The sequence below is a fragment of the Salvelinus namaycush genome, chromosome 4 (genome assembly GCF_016432855.1).
Source record: "Salvelinus namaycush isolate Seneca chromosome 4, SaNama_1.0, whole genome shotgun sequence".
Taxonomy (NCBI): Eukaryota; Metazoa; Chordata; class Actinopteri; order Salmoniformes; family Salmonidae; genus Salvelinus; species Salvelinus namaycush.
The window spans coordinates 7,175,748-7,197,634 of NC_052310.1; the positions used below are offsets into that span (position 1 = coordinate 7,175,748).

The 21,887-nt window shown below is 42.4% G+C and overlaps 1 protein-coding gene across 2 annotated transcripts; it reads right to left on the reverse strand.

The window, feature by feature from the left end:
- Positions 1–16,540: 16,540 nt before the first annotated feature.
- Positions 16,541–20,964, reverse strand: LOC120045428 (pepsin A-like). 2 transcript variants are annotated; one of them, XM_038990307.1, is made up of 10 exons: positions 20,930–20,964; positions 20,717–20,819; positions 19,304–19,454; positions 18,932–19,049; positions 18,670–18,788; positions 18,330–18,526; positions 17,888–18,004; positions 17,596–17,737; positions 17,009–17,107; positions 16,734–16,871 (listed from the first exon to the last, which is right to left on the reverse strand). In XM_038990307.1, the coding sequence occupies exons 2-10, from the start codon at positions 20,770–20,772 to the stop codon at positions 16,734–16,736; spliced, it is 1,137 nt and encodes a 378-aa protein (XP_038846235.1). In that variant the 5' UTR covers positions 20,773–20,819; positions 20,930–20,964. The 2 variants fall into 2 exon arrangements, with proteins under 2 accessions (XP_038846236.1, XP_038846235.1); XM_038990308.1 differs by lacking the exon at positions 20,930–20,964 and having other exon boundaries at positions 16,541–16,871; positions 20,717–20,772.
- Between the last annotated feature and the right edge of the window lie 923 nt (positions 20,965–21,887).

Below are 21,887 nucleotides of genomic sequence, written 5' to 3' on the forward strand. Positions count from 1 at the left end.
TCGGGACGTTAGGCGTGTTGCGTTGTCTACGTTTGTTCACGAAGGAGATTTTAGCGCCACTTTGCTAGCTTTCCGTGCTAATTGACTGGAGAAGAGGACATTCTAAATCCAAACAACGATTGTTCCCGACAAAGGACCCCTTGTACAACATTCTGATGAAAGATCATCAAAAGTAGGACCCATTTTATGATGTTATTTCATATATCTGTCGAACATGTTGTACTAGTAGTTTGCGGCCAGGTTTTGGGCACGCTCTCGCCATAACGTAAACTGCATATCGTAATAAAGTTATTTTTAGAATTCTAACACGGTGATTGCATTAAGAACTAGTGTATCTATCATTTCCTATACAACATGTATTTTTTTGTTATGTTTATGAATAGTTATTTGGTCAGAATATGTGAGTGTCAGAAAAATATCCGGACGTTGTGGGAAAAAGATGCTACGTTAGCACAATGTATAACCACTGATTTCAGCTCTAAATATGCACATTTTCGAACAAAACATAAGTGTATGTATAACCTGATGTTATAGGACTGTCATCTGATGAAGCTTATCAAAGTTAGTCAAAAATTATATATCTTTTGCTGGTTTGTTACGATCGCTAACTTTTGCTGTTGGGGAATGGCTTGTGTTTCTGGCTATTGTGGTAAGCTAATATAATGCTATATTGTGTTTTCGCTGTAAAACACTTAAGAAATCGGAAATATTGGCTGGAATCACAAGATGCCTGTCTTTCATTTGCTGTACACCATGTATTTTTCAGAAATGTTTTATGATGAGTATTTAGGTATTTGACGTTGGTGTCTGTAATTACTCTGGCTGCTTCGGTGCCATTTCTGACGGTAGCTGTGATGGTAGCTGCAATGTAAAACTGATTTATAGCTCAAATATGCACATTTTTCTAACAAAACATAGATTTTTTGAATAACATGTTATAAGACTGTCATCTGATGAAGTTGTTTCTTGGTTAGTTTGGTTGGTTCTTGGTTAGTTAGGTTGGTTTTGTGCATGCTACCTGTGCTGTGAAAAATGTCTGTCCTTTTTTGTATTTGGTGGTGAGCTAACATAAATATACGTGGTGTTTTCGCTGTAAAACATTTAAAAAATCGGACATGTTGGCTGGATTCACAAGATGTTTATCTTTCAAATGCTGTATTGGACTTGTTAATGTGTGAAAGTTAAATATTTCAAAAAAATATATTTTGAATTTCGCGCCCTGCACTTGAAGTGGCTGTTGTCATATTGTGCCCGGCTTCGGGCTTGCAGCCAGAAGAAGTTAACCTCTTGGAAATAGGGGGCGCCATTTCAAATCAAATCAAATCAAATTGTATTTGTCACATACACATGGTTAGCAGATGTTAATGCGAGTGTGGCGAAATGCTTGTGCTTCTAGTTCCGACAATGCAGTAATAACCAACAAGTAATCTAACCTAATAATTCCACAACTACTACCTTATACACACAAGTGTAAAGGGATTAAGAATATGTACATAAAGATATATGAATTAGTGATGGTACAGAACGGCATAGGCAAGATGCAGTAGATGGTATAGTGTACAGTCTATACATATGAGATGAGTAATGTAGGGTATGTAAACATATAAAAGTGGCATAGTTTAAAGTGGCTAGTGATACATGTATTACATAAAGATGGCAAGATGCAGTAGATAATATAGAGTACAGTATATACATATACATATGAGATGAGTAATGTAGGGTATGTAAACATTATATTAAGTGGCATTGTTTAAAGTTGCTAGTGATACATTTTTACATAATTTCCATCAATTCCCATTATTAAAGTGGCTGGAGTTGAGTCAGTATGTTGGCAGCGGCCACTAAATGTTAGTGGTGGCTGTTTAACAGTCTGATGGCCTTGAGATAGAAGCTGTTTTTCAGTCTCTCGGTCCCCGCATTGATGCACCTGTACTGACCTCGCCTTCTGGATGATAGCGGGGTGAACAGGCAGTGGCTCGGGTGGTTGTTGTCCTTGATGATCTTTATGGCCTTCCTGTGACATCGGGTGGTGTAGGTGTCCTGGAGGGCAGGTAGTTTGCCCCCGGTGATGCGTTGTGCAGACCTCACTACCCTCTGGAGAGCCTTACGGTTGTGGGCGGAGCAGTTGCCGTACCAGGCGGTGATACAGCCCGACAGGATGCTCTCGATTGTGCATCTGTAGAAGTTTGTGAGTGCTTTTGGTGACAAGCCGAATTTCTTCAGCCTCCTGAGGTTGAAGAGGCGCTGGTGCGCCTTCTTCACAACGCTGTCTGTGTGGGTGGACCAATTCAGTTTGTCCGTGATGTGTACACCGAGGAACTTAAAACTTTCCACTTTCTCCACTACTGTCCCGTCGATGTGGATAGGGGGGTGCTCCCTCTGCTGTTTCCTGAAGTCCACAATCATCTCCTTTGTTTTGTTGACGTTGAGTGTGAGGTTATTTTCCTGACACCACACTCCGAGGGCCCTCACCTCCTCCCTGTAGGCCGTCTCGTCGTTGTTGGTAATCAAGCCTACCACTGTAGTGTCATCCGCAAACTTGATGATTGAGTTGGAGGCGTGCATGGCCACGCAGTCGTGGGTGAACAGGGAGTACAGGAGAGGGCTCAGAACGCACCCTTGTGGGGCCCCAGTGTTGAGGATCAGAGGGGTGGAGATGTTGTTACCTACCCTCACCACCTGGGGGTGGCCCGTCAGGAAGTCCAGGACCCAGTTGCACAGGGCGGGGTCGAGACCCAGGGTCTCGAGCTTGATGACGAGTTTGGAGGGTACTATGGTGTTAAATGCTGAGCTGTAGTCAATTCCCAACTGTAGTTTTTTCCCATTTCCACTTTGGGAAAAAATAGTGCCCAAATTAAACGGCCTCGTACTCTGTTCTAGATCATATGATATGCATATTATTATTACTATTGGATAGAAAACACTCTGAAGTTTCTAAAACTGTTTGAATTATATCTGTGAGTAAAACAGAACTCATTTGGCAGGCAAACTTCCAAACAGGAAGTGAAAATTCTGAAATGGGTCTCTCTGAAGGGCTGCTCCTATTCAATTGCCTTGTATTTATGGTTATGTATGCACTTCATACGCCTTCCACTAGATGTCAACAGGCAGTAGAATGTTGAATGAGGTGTCTAGCCTGATGTGGGACCGAATGAGAGCTTTTGGAGTGACAGGTCAGCCATATTGGGAGTATTTTGCTGCGCACCTGGGAGCACCATATAATTTTCTGCAATGCGTTAGGTAGACACGAAGAAATGCTCCGTCTGGGACGTTATTGGATACATATGAGAAAAACATCCTAAAGATGGATTTTCAACTGAGTTTGACCAGTTTATTCGACTTTTATTATGACTTTTGGAATTTTTCGTTCCATGCGCCAAACATTCATGGACACGTGAGCACCATTATGCTAGCCAAAGTTGCTAATTCGACAGAAGAAATGGACATTCTAAAACAAAACAACGATTTATTGTGGACTCCTGGCACTGCATTCTGATGAAAGTTCATCAAAGGTAAGAGAATATTTATGATGTTATTTCGTATTATTGTTGAATATGTTTACTCCAACATGGCGGAGAATGGCTGAGCGCTGTCTCAGATTATTGTATGCTGTGCTTTTTACTAAAGTAATTTTTTTTAAATCTAACACAGCGGTTGCATTAACCTGTACTGCTCTGGCGTTCCGCCAGCGGAACTCCTCCCACATTCCACTGAAAAGGCAGAGCGCGAAATTCAAAATATATTTTTTAGAAATATTTAACTTTCACACATTAACAAGTCCAATACAGCAAATGAAAGGTACACATCTTGTGAATCCAGCCAACATGTCCGATTTTTAAAATGTTTTACAGCGAAAACAGCATGTATATTTATGTTAGCTCACCACCAAATACAAAAAAGGACAGACATTTTTCACAGCACAGGTAGCATGCACAAAGCCAACCTAACTAACCAAGAACCAACCAAACTAACCAACAAACAACTTCATCAGATGACAGTCTTATAACATGTTATTCAATAAATCTATGTTTTGTTCGAAAAATTTGCATATTTCAGGTATAAATCATAGTTTACATTGCAGCTACAATCAGAAATTGCACCGAAAGCAGACATAATAATTACAGACACCAACGCCAAATACCTAAATACTCATCATAAAACATTTCTGAAAAATACATGGTGTACAGCAAATGAAAGACAGGCATCTTGTGATTCCAGCCAATATTTCCGATTTATTAAGTGTTTTACAGCGAAAACACAATATAGCGTTATATTAGCTTACCACAATAGCCAGAAACACAAGCCATTTCCCAGCAGCAAAAGTTAGCGATCGTAACAAACCAGTAAAATATATATAATTTTTGACTAACCTTGGTAAGGTTCATCAGATGACAGTCCTATAACATCAGGTTATACATACACTTATGTTTTGTTCGAAAATGTGCATATTTAGAGCTGAAATCAGTGGTTATACATTGTGCTAACGTAGCTACTTTTTCCCACAACGTCCGGATTTTTTTCTGACACTTTTTCTGACACACATATTCTGACCAAATAGCTATTCATAAACATAACTAAAAAATACATGTTGTATAGGAAATGATAGATACACTAGTTCTTAATGCAATCGCCGTGTTAGAATTCTAAAAAATAACTTCATTACCACATAAGGCTTACGTTATGGCGACCGAGTGCCCAAAACCTGGGCGCAAAACTAATAGTACACAGTTCGACAGATATATGAAATAACATCCTAAAATGGGTCCTACTTTTGCTGATCTTCCATCAGAATGTTGTACAAGGTGTCCTTTGTCAAGAACAATCGTTGTTTGGATTTAGAACGTCCTTTTTCCCTCTTGAATTAGCAAGCGCACTAGCCAAGTGGCGCGAAGCTCTCCTTTCTGAACAAAGGCACACAATGCAACACGCCTAACGTCCCGAATAAATTTCAAAAATCTAATAAAACTATATTGAAAAAACATACTTTACGATGATATTGTCACATGTATCAAATAAAATCAAAGCCGGAGATAGTAGTCGCCTATAACGAAAGCTTTTCAGAAGGCAAATCCAGGTCCAACCTCGCGCCTTCCTGAAAACAGGAAATGGGTGACACGTCATTCCAAGAGGATTCATTCCACTTCAGACCAAGATAAACACTCAATTTCTTCTCTCACTGCGTCTTGACATCCAGGGGAAGGTGTATGACGTGCATGTATACTAATACGTATCATGCCCATTTATAGGCAGGACCTAGAAGAGAGCATCGATTTCAGATTTTCCACTTCCTGGTCAGGAAGTTTGTGCCAAATTAGTTCTGTTTTACTCACAGATATAATTCAAACGGTTTTAGAAACTAGAGTGTTTTCTATCCAATAGTAATAATAATATGCATATTGTATGAGCAAGAATTGAGTACGAGGCCGTTTAAATTGGGCACGTTTTTCCCCCAAAGTGAAAACAGCGCCCTCTGTCCTCAACAGGTTTTAAGAACCAGTGTATCTTTAATTATATATCCAACATGTATTTTTCAGCAAAGTTTATGAGTTTTTCTGTTAGATTACGTGACTCTCCAAAATTTCTCCGGACAATTTGTAGCATTTTTGCGCCATGTTCACAATGTAAAACCAGGATTTGTAGCTATATGCACATTGCATAAAATATGCACATTGCATATGCATAAAATATGCACATTTTCGAACAAAACATAAATGTATTGTATAACATGATGTTATAAGACTGTCATCTGATGAAGTTGTTCAAAGGTTAGTGATTATTTTTATCTCTATTTGTGGGTTTTGTGAAAGCTATCTTTGCGGTGAAAAAATGGCGTTGTGTTTTGGGCTATTGTGGTGAGCTAACATAAATATATGTTGTGTTTTCGATGTAAAACATTTAAAAAATCAGACATGTTGGCTGGATTCACAAGATGTTTATCTTTCATTTGCTGTATTGGACTTGTGATTTCATGAAATTATATTATATGATATTCCCTGTGGCGCTAGGCTAGGCTATGCTAGTCAGCGTTTCTGATGAGGAGGATACCGGATCTGGGAGGGTGGGTCGGTAGAGGTTTTAAGGCTACTGTACCTCTGATAAGATACGATGTCAATCAGCCAGGGATTATTTCATGAACTGACATGACACATTTATAAGAACATTCACAATGTTAACAAATATCTTGGGGATTATTTAAAGATGAATGTCACTATATGTTTCAAATAGAAAATAAAAAGGGCATTCAACACAAAACACGTTACTTCAGGGCCAAGTGGCCGTATGTCTTCATTGATCAGCAACAAAAATATACATGTCATGGTCTTTTGAGATTTAAAAAATACTCCTCTATTCAAATATGTTTTATACGATAGATACACAAGAAGTAAAAGGTAAACAACCCCAGCCCCCCAAATATGTACAGTTGAAGTCAGAAGTTTACATACACCTTAGCCAAATACATTTAACCTGTTTGGGCTGCAGGGGCAGTATTGAGTAGCCGGATAAAAGGTGCCCATTTCAAACGGCCTCGTACTCAATTCTTGCTCGTACAATATGCATATTATTATTACTATTGGATAGAAAACACTCTCTAGTTTCTAAAACCGTTTGAATTATATCTGTGAGTAAAACAGAACTCATTTTGCAGCAAACTTCCTGACAGGAAGTGGAAAATCTGAAATCGATGCTCTGTTCTAGGGCCTGCCTATAAATGTCCTTGATATATATCAGTATACATGCACTTCATACGTCTTCCACTAGATGTCGACAGGCAGTGAGAGAAGAAGTGGAGTGTATAACTTGATCTGGGGTCGAATAAATGCTCTTTGTATGACGTGTCACCAGTTTCCTGTTTTCTGGAGAGCGCGTGAAGGGACCTGGTTTTGCCTTCTGTACAGGTGTCGTTATAGACGACTAATATCTCCGGCTTTGATTTTATTTGATACATGTGACAATATCATCGTAAAGTATGTTTTTTCAATATAGTTTTATTAGATTATTGAAATTTTTTCGGGACGTTAGGCGTGTTGCTTTGTCTACGTTTGTTCACGAAGGAGATTTTAGCGCCACTTTGCTAGCTTTCCGTGCTAATTGGGCACGCTCTCGCCATAACGTAAACTGCATATCGTAATGAAGTTATTTTTAGAATTCTAACACGGCGATTGCATTAAGAACTAGTGTATCTATCATTTCCTATACAACATGTATTTTTTTGTTATGTTTATGAATAGTTATTTGGTCAGAATATGTGAGTGTCAGAAAAATATCCAGACGTTGTGGGAAAAAGATGCTACGTTAGCACAATGTATAACCACTGATTTCAGCTCTAAATATGCACATTTTCGAACAAAACATAAGTGTATGTATAACCTGATGTTATAGGACTGTCATCTGATGAAGCTTATCAAGGTTAATCAAAAATTATATATCTTTTGCTGGTTTGTTACGATCGCTAACTTTTGCTGCTGGGGAATGGCTTGTGTTTCTGGCTATTGTGGTAAGCTAATATAATGCTATATTGTGTTTTCGCTGTAAAACACTTAAGAAATCGGAAATATTGGCTGGAATCACAAGATGCCTGTCTTTCATTTGCTGTACACCATGTATTTTTCAGAAATGTTTTATGATGAGTATTTAGGTATTTGACGTTGGTGTCTGTAATTACTCTGGCTGCTTCGGTGCCATTTCTGACGGTAGCTGTGATGGTAGCTGCAATGTAAAACTGATTTATAGCTCAAATATGCACATTTTTCGAACAAAACATAGATTTTTTGAATAACATGTTATAAGACTGTCATCTGATGAAGTTGTTTCTTGGTTAGTTTGGTTGGTTCTTGGTTAGTTAGGTTGGTTTTGTGCATGCTACCTGTGCTGTGAAAAATGTCTGTCCTTTTTTGTATTTGGTGGTGAGCTAACATAAATATACGTGGTGTTTTCGCTGTAAAACATTTAAAAAATCGGACATGTTGGCTGGATTCACAAGATGTTTATCTTTCAAATGCTGTATTGGACTTGTTAATGTGTGAAAGTTAAATATTTCTAAAAAATATATTTTGAATTTCGCGCCCTGCACTTGAAGTGGCTGTTGTCATATTGTGCCCGGCTTCGGGCTTCCAGCCAGAAGAAGTTAAACTCAGTTTTTCACAATTCCTGACATTTAATCCGAGTAAAACTGCCCTGTTTTAGGTCAGTTAGGATCACCACTTTATTTTAAGAATGTGAAATGTCAGAATAATAGTAGAGAGAATTATTTATTTCAGCTTTTATTTCTTTCATCACATTCCCAGTGGGTCAGAAGTTTACATACTAATTGAGTGTATTTGGTAGCACTGACTTTAAATTGTTTAATTTAGGTCAAACATTTCAGGTAGCCTTCCACAAGCTTCCCACAATGAGTTGGGTGAATTTTGACCTATTCTTCCTGACAGAGCTGGTGTAACTGAGTCAGATTTGTAGTTCTCCTTGCTCGCACAAGCTTTTTCAGTTCTGCCCTCTAATTTTCCATAGGATTGAGGTCAGGGCTTTGTGAAGGCCACTCTAATACCTTGACTTTGTTGTCCTTTTTGCCACAACTTTGGAAGTATGCTTGGGGTCATTGTCCATTTGGAAGACCCATTTGCGACCAAGCTTTAACTTCCTGGCTGATGTCTTGAGATGTTGCTTCAATATATGCACATCATTTTTCATTCCCCATGATGACATCTATTTTGTGAAGTGCACCTGTCCCTCCTGCAGCAAAGCACCCCAACAACATGATGCTGCCACCCCGTGCTTCACGGTTGGGATGGTGTTCTTCGGCTTGCAAGCCTCAACCTTTTTCCTCCAAACATAACGATGGTCATTACGGCAAAACAGTTCTGTTTTTGTTCCATCAGACCAGACGACATTTATACAAAAAGTACGATCTTTGTCCCCATGTGCAGTTGCAAACTGTAGTCTGGCTTTTTTATGGCGGTTTTGGAGCAGTGGCTTCTTCCTTGCTGAGCGGCCTTTCAGGTTATGTCGATATAGGACTCGTTTTACTGTGGCTATAGATACTTTTGTACCTGTTTCCTCCAGCATCTTCACAAGGTCCTTTGCTGTTGTTCTAGGATTGACTTGCACTTTTCACACCAAAGTACGTTCCTCTCTAGGAGGTAGAATGTGTCTCCTTCCTGAGCGGTATGATGGCTGCATGGTCCTATGGTGTTTATACTTGCGTACTATTGTTTGTACAGATGAACGTGGTACCTTCAGGCATTTGTAAATTGCTCCCAAGGATGAACCAGACTTGTGGAGGTCTACAATTATTTTCTGAGGTCTTGGCTGATTTCTTTAGATTTCCCATGATGTCAAGCAAAGAGGCACTGAGTTTGAAGGTAGGCCTTGAAATACATCCACAGGTTTACCTCCAATTGACTCAAATTATGTCAATTAGCCTATCAGAAACTTCTAAAGCCATGACATCCTTTAATGGAATTTTCCAAGCTGTTTAAAGTCACAGTCAACTTAGTGTATGCAAACTTCTGACCCACTGGAATTATGATACAGTGAATTATAAGTGAAATAATCTGTCTGTAAACAATTGTTGGAAAAATTACTTGTGTCATGCACAAAGTAGATGTCCTAACCGACTTGCCAAAACTATAGTTTGTGTTACGTGTTATAAGTGTTACACTATAAGTGTTAAACAAATCGAAATATATTTTGATGACAGCTTTGCAAACTCTTGGCATTCTCTCAACCAGCTTCATGAGGTAATCACCTGGAATGCATTTCAAATAACACGTGTGCCATGTTAAAAGGTCATTTGTGGAATTTCTTTCCTTCTTAATGAGTTTCAGCCATTCAGTTGTATTGTGACAAGGTATGGGTGGTATACAGAAGATAGCCCTATTTGGTAAAAGACCAAGTCCATATTATGGCAAGAACACCTCAAATAAGCAAAGAGAAATGTCAGTCCATCATTACTGAAAGACATGAAGGTCAGTCAATCTGCAAAATGTCAAGAACTTTTAAAGTTTCTTCAAGCGCAATCGCAAAACCATCAAGCACTATGATGAAACTAGCTCTCTTGAGGACCGTCACAGGAAAGGAAGACCCAGAGTTACCTCTAATGCAAAGGATAAGTTCATTAGAGTTACCAGCCTCAGGTTGCAGCCCAAATAAATGCTTCACAGAGTTCAAGTCACAGACATATCTCAACATCAACTGTTCAGAGGAGACTGCATGAATCAGGCCTTCATGGTCGAATTGCTGCAAATAAACCACTGCTTAAGGACACAAATAAGAAAAAAGAGGCTTGATTGGGCCAAGAAACACGAGCAATGGACATTAGACTGGTGAAAATCAGTCCGTTGGTCTGATTAGTCCAAATTTGAGATTTTTGGTTCCAACCGCCGTGTCTTTGTGAGACGCAGAGTAGGCGAACGGATGATCTCTGCGTGTGTGGTTCCCTCCTTGAAGCATGGAGGAGGAGGTGTGATGCTGTGGGGGTGCTTTGCTGGTGACACTGTCAGTGATTTATTTAGAATTCAAGGCACACTTAACCAGCATTCTCCAGCGATACGCCATCCCATCTGGTGTGGGACTGTCATCTGCACTTAGTGGGACTATAATTTGTTTTTCAACAGAACAATGATCCAACACACCTCTCGGCTGTGTAAGGGCTATTTGACCAAAAAGGAGAGTGATGGAGTGCTGCATCAGATGACCTGGCCCCCACAATCACCCGACCTCAACCCATTTGAGATGGTTTGGGATGAGTTCGACCGCAGAGTGAAGGAAAAGCAGCCAACAAGTGCTCAGCATATGTGGGAACTCCTTCAAGACTGTTGGAAAAGCATTCCAGGTGAAGCTGGTTGAGAGAATGCCAAGAGGGTGCAAAGCTGTTATCAAGGCAAAGGGTGGCTACTATTTGTTTAACACTATTTTGGTTACTACATGATTCCATATGTGTAATTTCATAGTTTTGATGTCTTCACTATTATTCTACAATGTAGAAAATAGTAAAAATAAAGAAAAACCCTTGATTGAGTAGGTGTGTCCAGACTGGTACTGTACGTATGTAGAATTTCTAATGCAGAAGCACTAGTAAATAGGTAAAAAATCTCATCATACATATGTAGAATTTCAAACGCAGAAGCATTAATAAATGGGTAAACAACAGTGGGAAAACTTGTATCTTGAAGTATAGTACACACTTCATAGCTTAGTGGAACCTTAAAGGTTCATACACTATATACCCATAGTAGTAGGCACTTTAATCTATGTCAGTCTCTCTCCATTTCTCTCTCTCTCTCTCAATCTCTGTCTGTCTCAGGGCCCTCTGCGATCCAGGTTTGCCCTGCACCTCACTCCAGGGCCTTCATGTTGATCACTTCCACCTCCACTAGATGCCTGGGGGGGCTTCTGAGCTGTATCAGCCGAGTGAGAGCTTCCTGAGTGTCTGCCTAAATGTCTAGGAAACTGGCTGGCTCCAGGACACCTGGAAGGCCTGGTGCCCACGCCCAGGCCAGAGCTCCTGTGGGTGGGCTTTGTTGCCTCAGAGAGGTGGGTGTCTCTGGGTGGGTGTGGGTGAGGTTGGAGAAAGGCAGACTCGGAGTAGGAGCTGCAAATGCGAGGGAGGGAGGGAGGGATTGATGGAGGGAGGGAGGGCAGGAGAGAGGGGCAATGGGGTTAAAAGATTGAGGAGAGGAAGGGAGTTAGATGATCAATGTCAAGAATTAAACCATAAATATAAACGGTACAGCATATGTTCATTGCAGGAAATATGTTGGGAGCATATAGTCAGGGCCAGATACTGTATGTCTAGAGCTTAGGTCTGGAGTGTACTGGTCAGGCAGGTCTTACGTGTGTTCCCGAGGGAGTAGCAGCCACTGTCTGATGTTGAGGGACTGTCGGACACTCCTGTGTCTGCTGCTATAGGCCTCAGCAGGTCCTCCTCTGAAACACCATGAGAGACAACAGAGCTGTTTTAGATGTTTTCACACACACACCAGACAGGGTTAGGACATTGGCTTGCAGGTTGTGACTGTGGCTGTAGCTGGGGTCTGGATGCAGGTCAGACAGGGATTGGGATGGACCCACACGTACTGAGGAGGAGGGGAGGGAGTTGAGGGTGGGGGGGGGGGGGGGGGGGGGGGGGTGAGGCGTAGCTTCATTAGGGCTTTCTTCCTCGAGAGGCAGACGGGAAGGACCCAGGGATGATGCCAAGGCATGGCAGCGCGACGAAGTTCTGGGCTGGGGGTGTAGAACAGAAGGTCTGACTGAGGGTCCCACACCACCGCATGCTGCACGTACTACGACCCAGGACACACACACACTAATAGGTATTGTCGTGTTACCTATTTGAAATAGTACTACCTAAAGCCTCAATCTTCTGCTTTCCTTGTGTTCCAGTAGGAGAGTGAATATGAGACTATGAAGTCTGGCAATGCGAGACTACAGTATTTACCTGTGTTGTCGGTCTCCAGGTGAAACAGGTCCAGACCACAGTGTTGGAACGTTCCCTCACCTTCCCTCTGCGGGTGGCGCAAGCTGTTTTTTAGTCACCCCGTACAGACTGATCTCGCTTCTGCTCCCCTTCACTCGCACTCAGGGCTGTCAATTGTGTGTGTGTGTGTGTGTGTGTGTGTGTGTGTGTGTGTGTGTGTGTGTGTGTGTGTGTGTGTGTGTGTGTGTGTGTGTGTGTGTGGACGTTTTTAACTATTCTTGTGGGGACCAGAAGTCCCTACAAGAATAGTAAACGAACAAAAAGTTGACCAGCTGGGGACATTTTGTTAGTCCCCACAAGGGCAAATGCTATTTCTAGGGGGTTTAGGGTTAAGGTTAGAATTAGTGTTAGGGTTAGAATTAAGTTAAATATTAAGGTTAGGAGCTAGGGATAGGTTTAGGGTTAGGAAAAAGTTTAGGATTTTTGGGTTAGGGTTAGGTTTAGGGTTAGGGTTAAGGTTAGGTTAGAGTACGGGTTAGGATTAGGGTTAGGTTTAGGGTTAGGGGTTAGGGAAAATAGGATTTTGAATGGGACTGAATTGTATGTCCCCACAAGGTTAGCTGTACAAGACTGTGTGTGTGTGTGTGTGTGTGTGTGTGTGTGTGTGTGTGTGTGTGTGTGTGTGTGTGTGTGTGTGTGTGTGTGTGTGTGTGTGTGTGTGTGTGTGTGTGTGTGTGTGTGTTTTTAGCATTCCAGACATCATAGCAATGGTGAGAGAAATCTCCATAGCAATGATGTCACGCCCTGACCTTAGAGAGCCTTTTTATGTCTCTTTTTGGTTTGGTCAGGGTGTGATTTGGGGTGGGCATTCTATGTTTTGTTTTCTATGATTTTGTGTTTCTATGTTTTGGCCGGGTATAGTTCTCAATCAGGGACAGCTGTCTATCGTTGTCTCTGATTGGGAACCATACTTAGGTATCCCTTTTTCCCTCCTTTAGTGTGGGAAGTTGTCTTTGTTTGTGGCACTATAGCCCTTAAGCTTCACGGTCGTTTTTGTATTGTTTATTGTTTTGTTGGTGTCATTCCTAAATAAAAGTAATGTACGCTCACCACGCTGCACCAATTACACTCATTGGAGTCGATTACACACATTGGAGTCAATTACGCTCATTGGAGTCAATTACGCTCATTGGAGTCGATTACACACATTGGAGTCAATTACGCTCATTGGAGTCGATTACACACATTGGAGTCGATTACACACATTGGAGTCAATTACACACATTGGAGTCAATTACGCTCATTGGAGTCAATTACGCTCATTGGAGTCAATTACGCTCATTGGAGTCAATTACGCTCATTGGAGTCGATTACACACATTGGAGTCAATTACACACATTGGATTCAATTACGCTCATTGGAGACGATTACACTCATTGGAGTCGATTACACACAATGGAGTCAATTACGCTCATTGGAGTCGATTACACACATTGGAGTCAATTACGCTCATTGGAGTCAATTACGCTCATTGGAGTCGATTACACACATTGGAGTCAATTACGCTCATTGGAGTCGATTACACACATTGGAGTCGATTACACACATTGGAGTCAATTACACACATTGGAGTCAATTACGCTCATTGGAGTCAATTACGCTCATTGGAGTCAATTACGCTCATTGGAGTCAATTACGCTCATTGGAGTCGATTACACACATTGGAGTCAATTACACACATTGGATTCAATTACGCTCATTGGAGACGATTACACTCATTGGAGTCGATTACACACAATGGAGTCAATTACGCTCATTGGAGTCGATTACACACATTGGAGTCAATTACACTCATTGGAGTCGATTACACACATTGGAGTCAATTACGCTCATTGGAGTCGATTACACACATTGGAGTCAATTACACACATTGGAGTCAATTACGCTCATTGGCGTCAATTACACTCATTGGTGCCAAATACACTCATTGGAGTCAATTACACTCATTGGAGTCAATTACACTCATTGGAGTCGATTACACACATTGGAGTCAATTACACACATTGGAGTCAATTACGCTCATTGGCGTCAATTACACTCATTGGTGCCAAATACACTCATTGGAGTCAATTACGCTCATTTGTGTCAATTACACTCATTGGCACCAATTACACACATTGGAGTCAATTACACTCATTGGAGTCAGTTACACTCATTGGAGTCAATTACACTCATTGGCACCAATTACACTCATTGGAGTCAATTACAGACATTGGAGCCAATTACACTCATTGAGGCCAATTAAACTCATTGGAGCCAACTACACTCATTGGAGCCAATTAAACTAATTGAAGCCAATTACATTCATTGGATCCAATTAACTCATCGGAGCCAATTAAACTAATTGGAGCCAATTACAGTCACTGGAGTATTTGACATAGCCTTTGAAAAAGCACCTGTGTATGAACGCGGACAGTACCATTAGTACTTCCTAGAAATTAGACTTTAAGGATGCTTCTTTTAATGTTAGCTCACATAATATAATTTTAAACTTACAATTACACTTTAAGGATGTTTATTTTAAGGACCCTGAACTCTCGTGTATTTTCTGAGCTATGCAACGCTTTTACAACATACAGAAGTGTGCTGGTTATCAAGGGGCAAAGTATTGTCAAAAATGTTTTTAATAAAGAGACGAGCTTAAAGTTTTCTTTACTGACCATCATTTTCACTTGTCTGACCGCTTGCATGATGACAAGTTTCTCACACGACTGGCCAATCTGGGTGATGTTTTTTCTCACCTGAATGATCTGAATCTAGGATTACAGGGACTCTCCGCAACTATATCCAATGTGCGGAACAAAATTGAGGCTATGATTAAGAAGTTGGAGCTCTTCTCTGTCTGCATCAACAAGGACAACACACAGGTCCATCATTGTATGATTTTTTGTGTGCAAATGAACTCAAGCTTACAGACAATGTCAAATGTGATATAGCGAAGCACCTGAGTCAGTTGGGTGAGCAATTACGCAGGTACTTTCCTGAAACAGATAACACAAACCCCTGGATTCGTTATGCCTTTCATGCCCTGCCTCCAGTCCACTTACTGATATCTGAACAAGGAAGGCTCATCGAAATTGCAACAAGCGGTTCTGTGAAATTTTTATTTAATTTAACCAGAAGCCACTGCCAGATTACTGGATTGGGCTGCGCTCAGAGTTTCCTGCCTTGGCAAATCGCGCTGTTAAGACACTGATGCCCTTTGCAACCACGTACCTATGTGAGAGTGGATTCTCGGCCCTCACTAGCATGAAAACTAAATACGGGCACAGAATGTGTGTTGAAAATGATTTAAGACTGAGACTCTCTCCAATACAACCCAACATTGCAGAGTTATGTGCATCCTTTCAAGCACACCCTTCTCATTAACCTGTGGTGAGTTATTCACAATATTATATGTAAGATGGTTAAATAAAGAGCAAAATTATTGATTATTATATTATTATTTGTGCCTTGGTCCTATAAGAGCTCTTTGTCACTTCCCACGAACCGGGTTGTGACAAAAAACTCACACTCATTCTTATGTTTAATAAATGTATTGTATAGTGTGTGTGTGGCAGGCTTACAATGATGGCAAAAAACAACATTGAGAGTGCGCTGACCCTGGTGCTGGAGGGGGTAGGCAGCTGGAGGTTGAATGTTTGAAGAGGTACGGGACTATAAAAAGTTGGGGAACCACTGATCGAGTGTATTTTTAAATCATTGGCTGTGCAGCTTGTCACCTCTCAGGAGAGTGGTACTTAGCAGAGAGCTGGGCAAAGCGACGACCGTGTCCTTGAGAGTATTAACATCCATAATCCAATGTGCCTTGTCATTGTCAAAGGACTGGCTGGCTCAGTGGACTGGTTGCCTACTTTTGCTTGACACAGCAAGTCCAACTCTCCAACCAACTCTGCCAGTTTTGGCACAGAGTTCAGGGCCAAAGGAGTAGTCACATATTTGACCACAAGGTGGCACTACAGGAAAGGAAGTGAATAGATGCATAGACATAGTTTTATGTTTTCAGATTGATTATGCAGTGTGTGCTTTATTCATAATCACAGCACGAATGAACCAAACAAGACCATCTGACCACTCATCGTGCTAAGACTCCGTTTTATTCTTTTGGATGAACTAATAACAATTATAGACATAGAGCACAATCACTTCCTATCACAAACTACTCAAACATAGCTTTAGAATAGATACGATTGCACTGGAGAGATACGCTCATTTTGTTGTTCATATGGCGTCACGGGATACATTGTTGATCTGTGTTGGATTATCTAGCCAGGGCCAGACCCACCATGTTCTGGGCTCTGCTGAAGATGGAATAGTACTGTCGGATGAAGATGTCACCCAGAATCCACAGGTCGGAGTTACTAGACTGGAGACCGGTGCGGCAGCCATAGTAGGTGGACTGTACGGGTGGCAGAGAGACAGAGAACTAGTCAAAACAATGTTACGGTCACTTCATGGCTACGTAAGATCTACACACACCACAGACACACACACACACACACACACACACACACACACACACACACACACACACACCTGGCGGACGTAGGTGGAGGCTGGGAGAGTGAAGGCCTGTCCGTGGATGTGGAAGACCATCGCTGGCATGTTGTTGACGTTGTTACAGTTCACCACATTCTGAAAAGAGAGAGAGACAAATAGAGGTATGAGAGGAGAGAGAGGTATGAGAGGAGAGAGAGGTATGAGAGGAGAGAGAGGTATGAGAGGAGAGAGAGGTATGAGAGGAGAGAGAGGTATGAGAGGAGAGAGGTATGAGAGGAGAGAGAGTTATGAGAGGAGAGAGAGGTATGAGAGGAGAGAGAGGTATGAGAGGAGAGAGAGGTATGAGAGGAGAGAGAGGTATGAGAGGAGAGAGAGGTATGAGAGGAGAGAGAGGTATGAGAGGAGAGAGGTATGAGAGGAGAGAGAGGTATGAGAGGAGAGAGAGGTATGAGAGGAGAGAGAGACGATGAATTAAACAGCGTTTGCTTTGTGAGGTAGACTGTGTGAGTTATTTTCTGGTTCTTGTTGAGTTATGTCAGTAGTGGTGATGGGAACAAATCATTTACACAACATTATGCCTGGCTCTTTGTGACACATCACCAAAACAATATTATATGACTTACGTCTCCGTTGGCGGAGTGGGCTCCCACAGCACGAGCCATGCTGGAGATGTCGGCCTGAGGTCCCACAATATTAGAGGTGCCGGTGTCCACGATAGCCTGGCAGCCGCCGTTACAGGCCACAATCTGGCCGTTCACAGTCACACTGCAATGGACACACAGATATACACAGATCAGGAGGAGATGGCTGCTTGAGAACTGTACTGAACCACTTCATCAACCAGTATCATAGGATTATATAACCCATTAATAACCATTTATAACCCTATAAAACCTTCTGTAACTGCAACAGTACCTGTCGACGGTGATCTGCCAGTACATCTGAGAGGACAGGGGGATCCATGCGATCTGGCCTTGGTAGTGGTTGGGGTCAACGCCTCCGAAGGTCACCATGCTACCTACCGCAGAGTTACTGGAGATGGACGACAACAGAGAGAGAGAGGGAGAGAGGGGGGGAGAGAGGGAGAGAGGGGGGGAGGGGGAGAGAGGGGGGGAGAGAGAGAGAGCGAGAGAGAGGGAGAGAGAGAGAGAGAGAGAGAGAGAGAGAGAGGGGGGAGAAAGAGAGAGAGAGGCAGAGAGAGGGAGAGAGAAGTTGCGTCAGTTCATAGTTCCATGTCTGCCAAGCCATGATGGTATGTGGGAGCCATGTGGCTCTGGTCAAAAGTATAACAAACTATATAGGGAATAGGGTTCCATTTCAGACACAGCCCTGGTTGACCTCCACTCTGACCACTCACCGAGTCAGGTAGACAGAGAACATGTCTTGGTTGACGAGATGCTGGGTCATCATGTTGTCAAAGACTGGTGTGGCCTGAGAGGCTGCCAGGCGGGGGTAAGCCAGACCCAGGATACCATCAGCCTTCATATGAGCCATGAAGGGAGCCTCCGATTGACTCAGCCCAAAGATCTGGTTCTTCACAGGGATCCCACCCACCTACAGAGGACCAGGAAGAGGAGGACGTGGAGGAGAAGAAGAGGAGAGAGGAAGAAGGAAGAAGAGGAGAATATTTGAGATAGTACTGAAACCTACACAATGTTTCCCGTCCTCATGTTGTTTCGTTGAATTCTGTTCCTTACCACAACGGTGTCGAAGCCCTCGAAGCCAGTCATACTGCCAGTGCCGTATTGGATGGACAGGCTCTTCCCAGCATTCTTGAAGGTAGAGGACAAACTGGGGTTGAACCTGTTGTGGTTGGCTGGAAGGAGGGAAGACACGATTAGCCTGGGTGTTTGTGTGTGTGTGTTTGTGCGTGTGTGTGTTTGTGCGTGTGTGTGTGTGTTTGTGCGTGTGTGTGTGTGTTTGTGCGTGTGTGTGTTTGTGCGTGTGTGTGTTACAAACCGCAAGCTGCGCTGCTGCAGTAGACGGAGGGAATCCACAGGTTGGATGAGCCAGTGTCAAAGATGACAGTGAAGGACTGAGGAGGAGTTCCAATGGAGATCACTCCAAAATAAGCCAACTAGAGAAGATCAAATAATGAAATAATGATTTGTATTAATAAATACCTCCCCCTACCCTATGATATTATAAGAATTAGCTGCATGACACCAGAATACCTAAAGGTCATCAGTAATCGAATTGTTGATTTCAAACTAAAGTTCTCCTGGTGGATCAATAATTAATTTAGGAAGAAGAGGCCAAAAGAGGTGCTTCAGCCTTCTCTGCTGCCTCACACAGTGGAAAGTGGAAAGTGCTTTCCATTCTCATGCTTACATCAGCGTCGTTGGTCATCTGCTCGCTGGAGACATATAGGTTCTGGTCGTCAAACCTGGTGGGGTTGAAAGGGAACTTCCCTCTGTACTCATTCCACAGACCCTGCTCCTCCAGGCTCTCCCTGGCACTCTTCCCCTTGATCAGCGGCACCCTGTGGAGGAGGAGAAGTCCGGTTAGGCAAGCAGCTCAGTTACAGAAAGTTTCTGGTCAAAGGTCCAAGACCTTCTGGTCAAACCATTGCAATAAACGTTATGGCAGCATAGGCTAAACAACTGTGTGTGACTATTCAAGTCATTCACTCATTTTGGGCATTATACCTTTCACTGCCTTCTGATCTGTAGTGTAATGTAAATATAGGAGTATAGCAGGAGCATAGCAGGAGTATAGCCGGGGTATAGCAGGAGAATAGCATGAGTATAGTAGGAGCACAGCAGGAGCACCGCAGGAGTATAGCAGAATTATAGCAGGAGCACAGCAGGAGTATGGCGGGAGTATAGAGGGAGTATAGCAGGAGTATATCGGGAGTGTGGCGTGTGTATAATAGGAGAATAGCAGGAGTGCAGCAGGGGTATAGTAGACGTACAGCGGGAGTATAGTAGGAGTATAGCCGGAGTATAGCAGGAGTATAGTAGGGGTATAACAGGAGAATAGTGGGAGTATAACAGGAGAATAGCGTGAGTATAGCAGGCGTATAGTAGGAGTACAGCAGTAGTATAGCGCGAGTATAACAAGAGAATAGCAGGAGTATAGCAGCAGTATAACAGGGGTATAGCAGGAGTATACCGGGAGTATAGTGGGAGTGCAGCGGGAGTATAGTAGGCATATAACAGGAGTATAGCAGGAGTATAACAGGAGTACAGCAGGAGTATAGTAGGAGTATAACAGGGGTATATCAGGAGTACAGCAGGAGTATACCAGGAGTATAACAGGAGTACAGCAGGAGTATAGTAGGAGTATAGCAGGGGTATAGCAGGAGTACAGCAGGAGTATAGCAGGAGTATAACAGGAGTACAGCAGGAGTATAGTAGGAGTATAACAGGGGTATAGCAGGAGTATAGTAGGAGTATAGCAGGGGTATATCAGGAGTACAGCAGGAGTATAACAGGGGTATAGCAGGAGTATAGTAGGAGTATAGCAGGGGTATAGCAGGAGTACAGCAGGAGTATACCAGGAGTATAACAGGGGTATAGCAGGAGTACAGCAGGAGTATAGTAGGCGTATAACAGGGGTATAGCAGGAGTACAGCAGGAGTATACCAGGAGTATAGCAGGAGTATAACAGGAGTACAGCAGGAGTATAGTAGGAGTATAACAGGGGTATAGCAGGAGTATAGTAGGCGTATAACAGGGGTATAGCAGGAGTACAGCAGGAGTATAGTAGGCGTATAACAGGAGTATAGCAGGATTAACGTACTGGATGATGCATTCGGAGAGTGCCACCACGGCACACAGAACGATAGCCCACTTCATGATGCGATGTCTGGTCTGCTCAGCTGTCACCTATAGAACTCGTTCACCTGTGCCAAGAAGCAATTCGTCAATCAACCCATCAAACGCAATGTATTGCAGTTCTTTTGCTCAGCGCAAACCAAGCAAGGTAGAGACCATTGAGAGGAACCAGACTCACCTGTAGATGCCTGTGGATGAGTGATCTGAGACCTGTGTGTGTTGTCTTATATACAGACGGTCCACAGTTCTAACTCTGCACTCCTTTATCGCTACGATAAGAGAGTTTGCACCTGCCATGATAAGTAATGGTGAAATAATGGATGACCTCGAGACAATGTCAATCTGACGATTACCTCGGAAATGTACAGTATGTTGGTTCCAACGGCTACATTACAGTAATGTGTGTATACTGTTGAAAAGTGCCAGTTCTAATCATATAATGGCTAACCTGCCAGACTCCTCTCTAGGAGATGAGATGACTTGTGTTGACTCAGTGATATAAAGTAAAGGTCCCCACTTGCAAATACCCTCCTATCAGTACACTTTTCCCTCACATGATTAACTTTTGGATTAGGCAGCCTTTGTCACGTTCTGACCTTTATTTCCTTTATTTTTGTCTTTATTTAGTATGGTCAGGGCGTGAGTTGGGGTGGGCAGTCTATGTGTGTTTTTCTATGTTGGGGTTTTGAGTTCGGCCTGGTATGGTTCTCAATCAGAGGCAGCTGTCAATCGTTGTCCCTGATTGAGAATCATACTTAGGTAGCCTGGGTTTCACTTTTGGTTTGTGGGTGTTTGTTTCCGTGTGAGTGTTTGTTGCCACACGGTACTGTTTCGGTTTCGTTCATTTCACGTTTATTGTTTTGTATTTTGTAGTGTTCAGTTTATGTCTTTAAATAAACATTATGGACACTTACCACGCTGCATATTGGTCCTCCGATCCTCCTTGTTACTCTTCAAGTAGCATTACAATCCATAGAACCAAAAACAAAATGACACAGTAAGTCATCTGAAACAACAAAAACTCCTAGTCATGTGACCAGCACCTTACCCAGGGTAGAAGCCAATGAGCAATAGAAGCATACCCACGAACATTCACCCTCTACAAGGAATCTAATCAAATTCATTCTGTATAAAAA

Coding starts and splice junctions, on each gene's coding strand:
- LOC120045428 (XM_038990308.1), bottom strand. CDS start 20,772: ATGAAGTGGGCTATCGTTCTGTGTGCCGTGGTGGCACTCTCCGAATGC. Junction 19,050..19,303: donor AGATGACCAACGACGCTGAT/GTAAGCATGAGA, acceptor GATCTTCTCTAG/TTGGCTTATTTTGGAGTGAT. Junction 17,738..17,887: donor TGGCAGATCACCGTCGACAG/GTACTGTTGCAG, acceptor TGTCCATTGCAG/TGTGACTGTGAACGGCCAGA.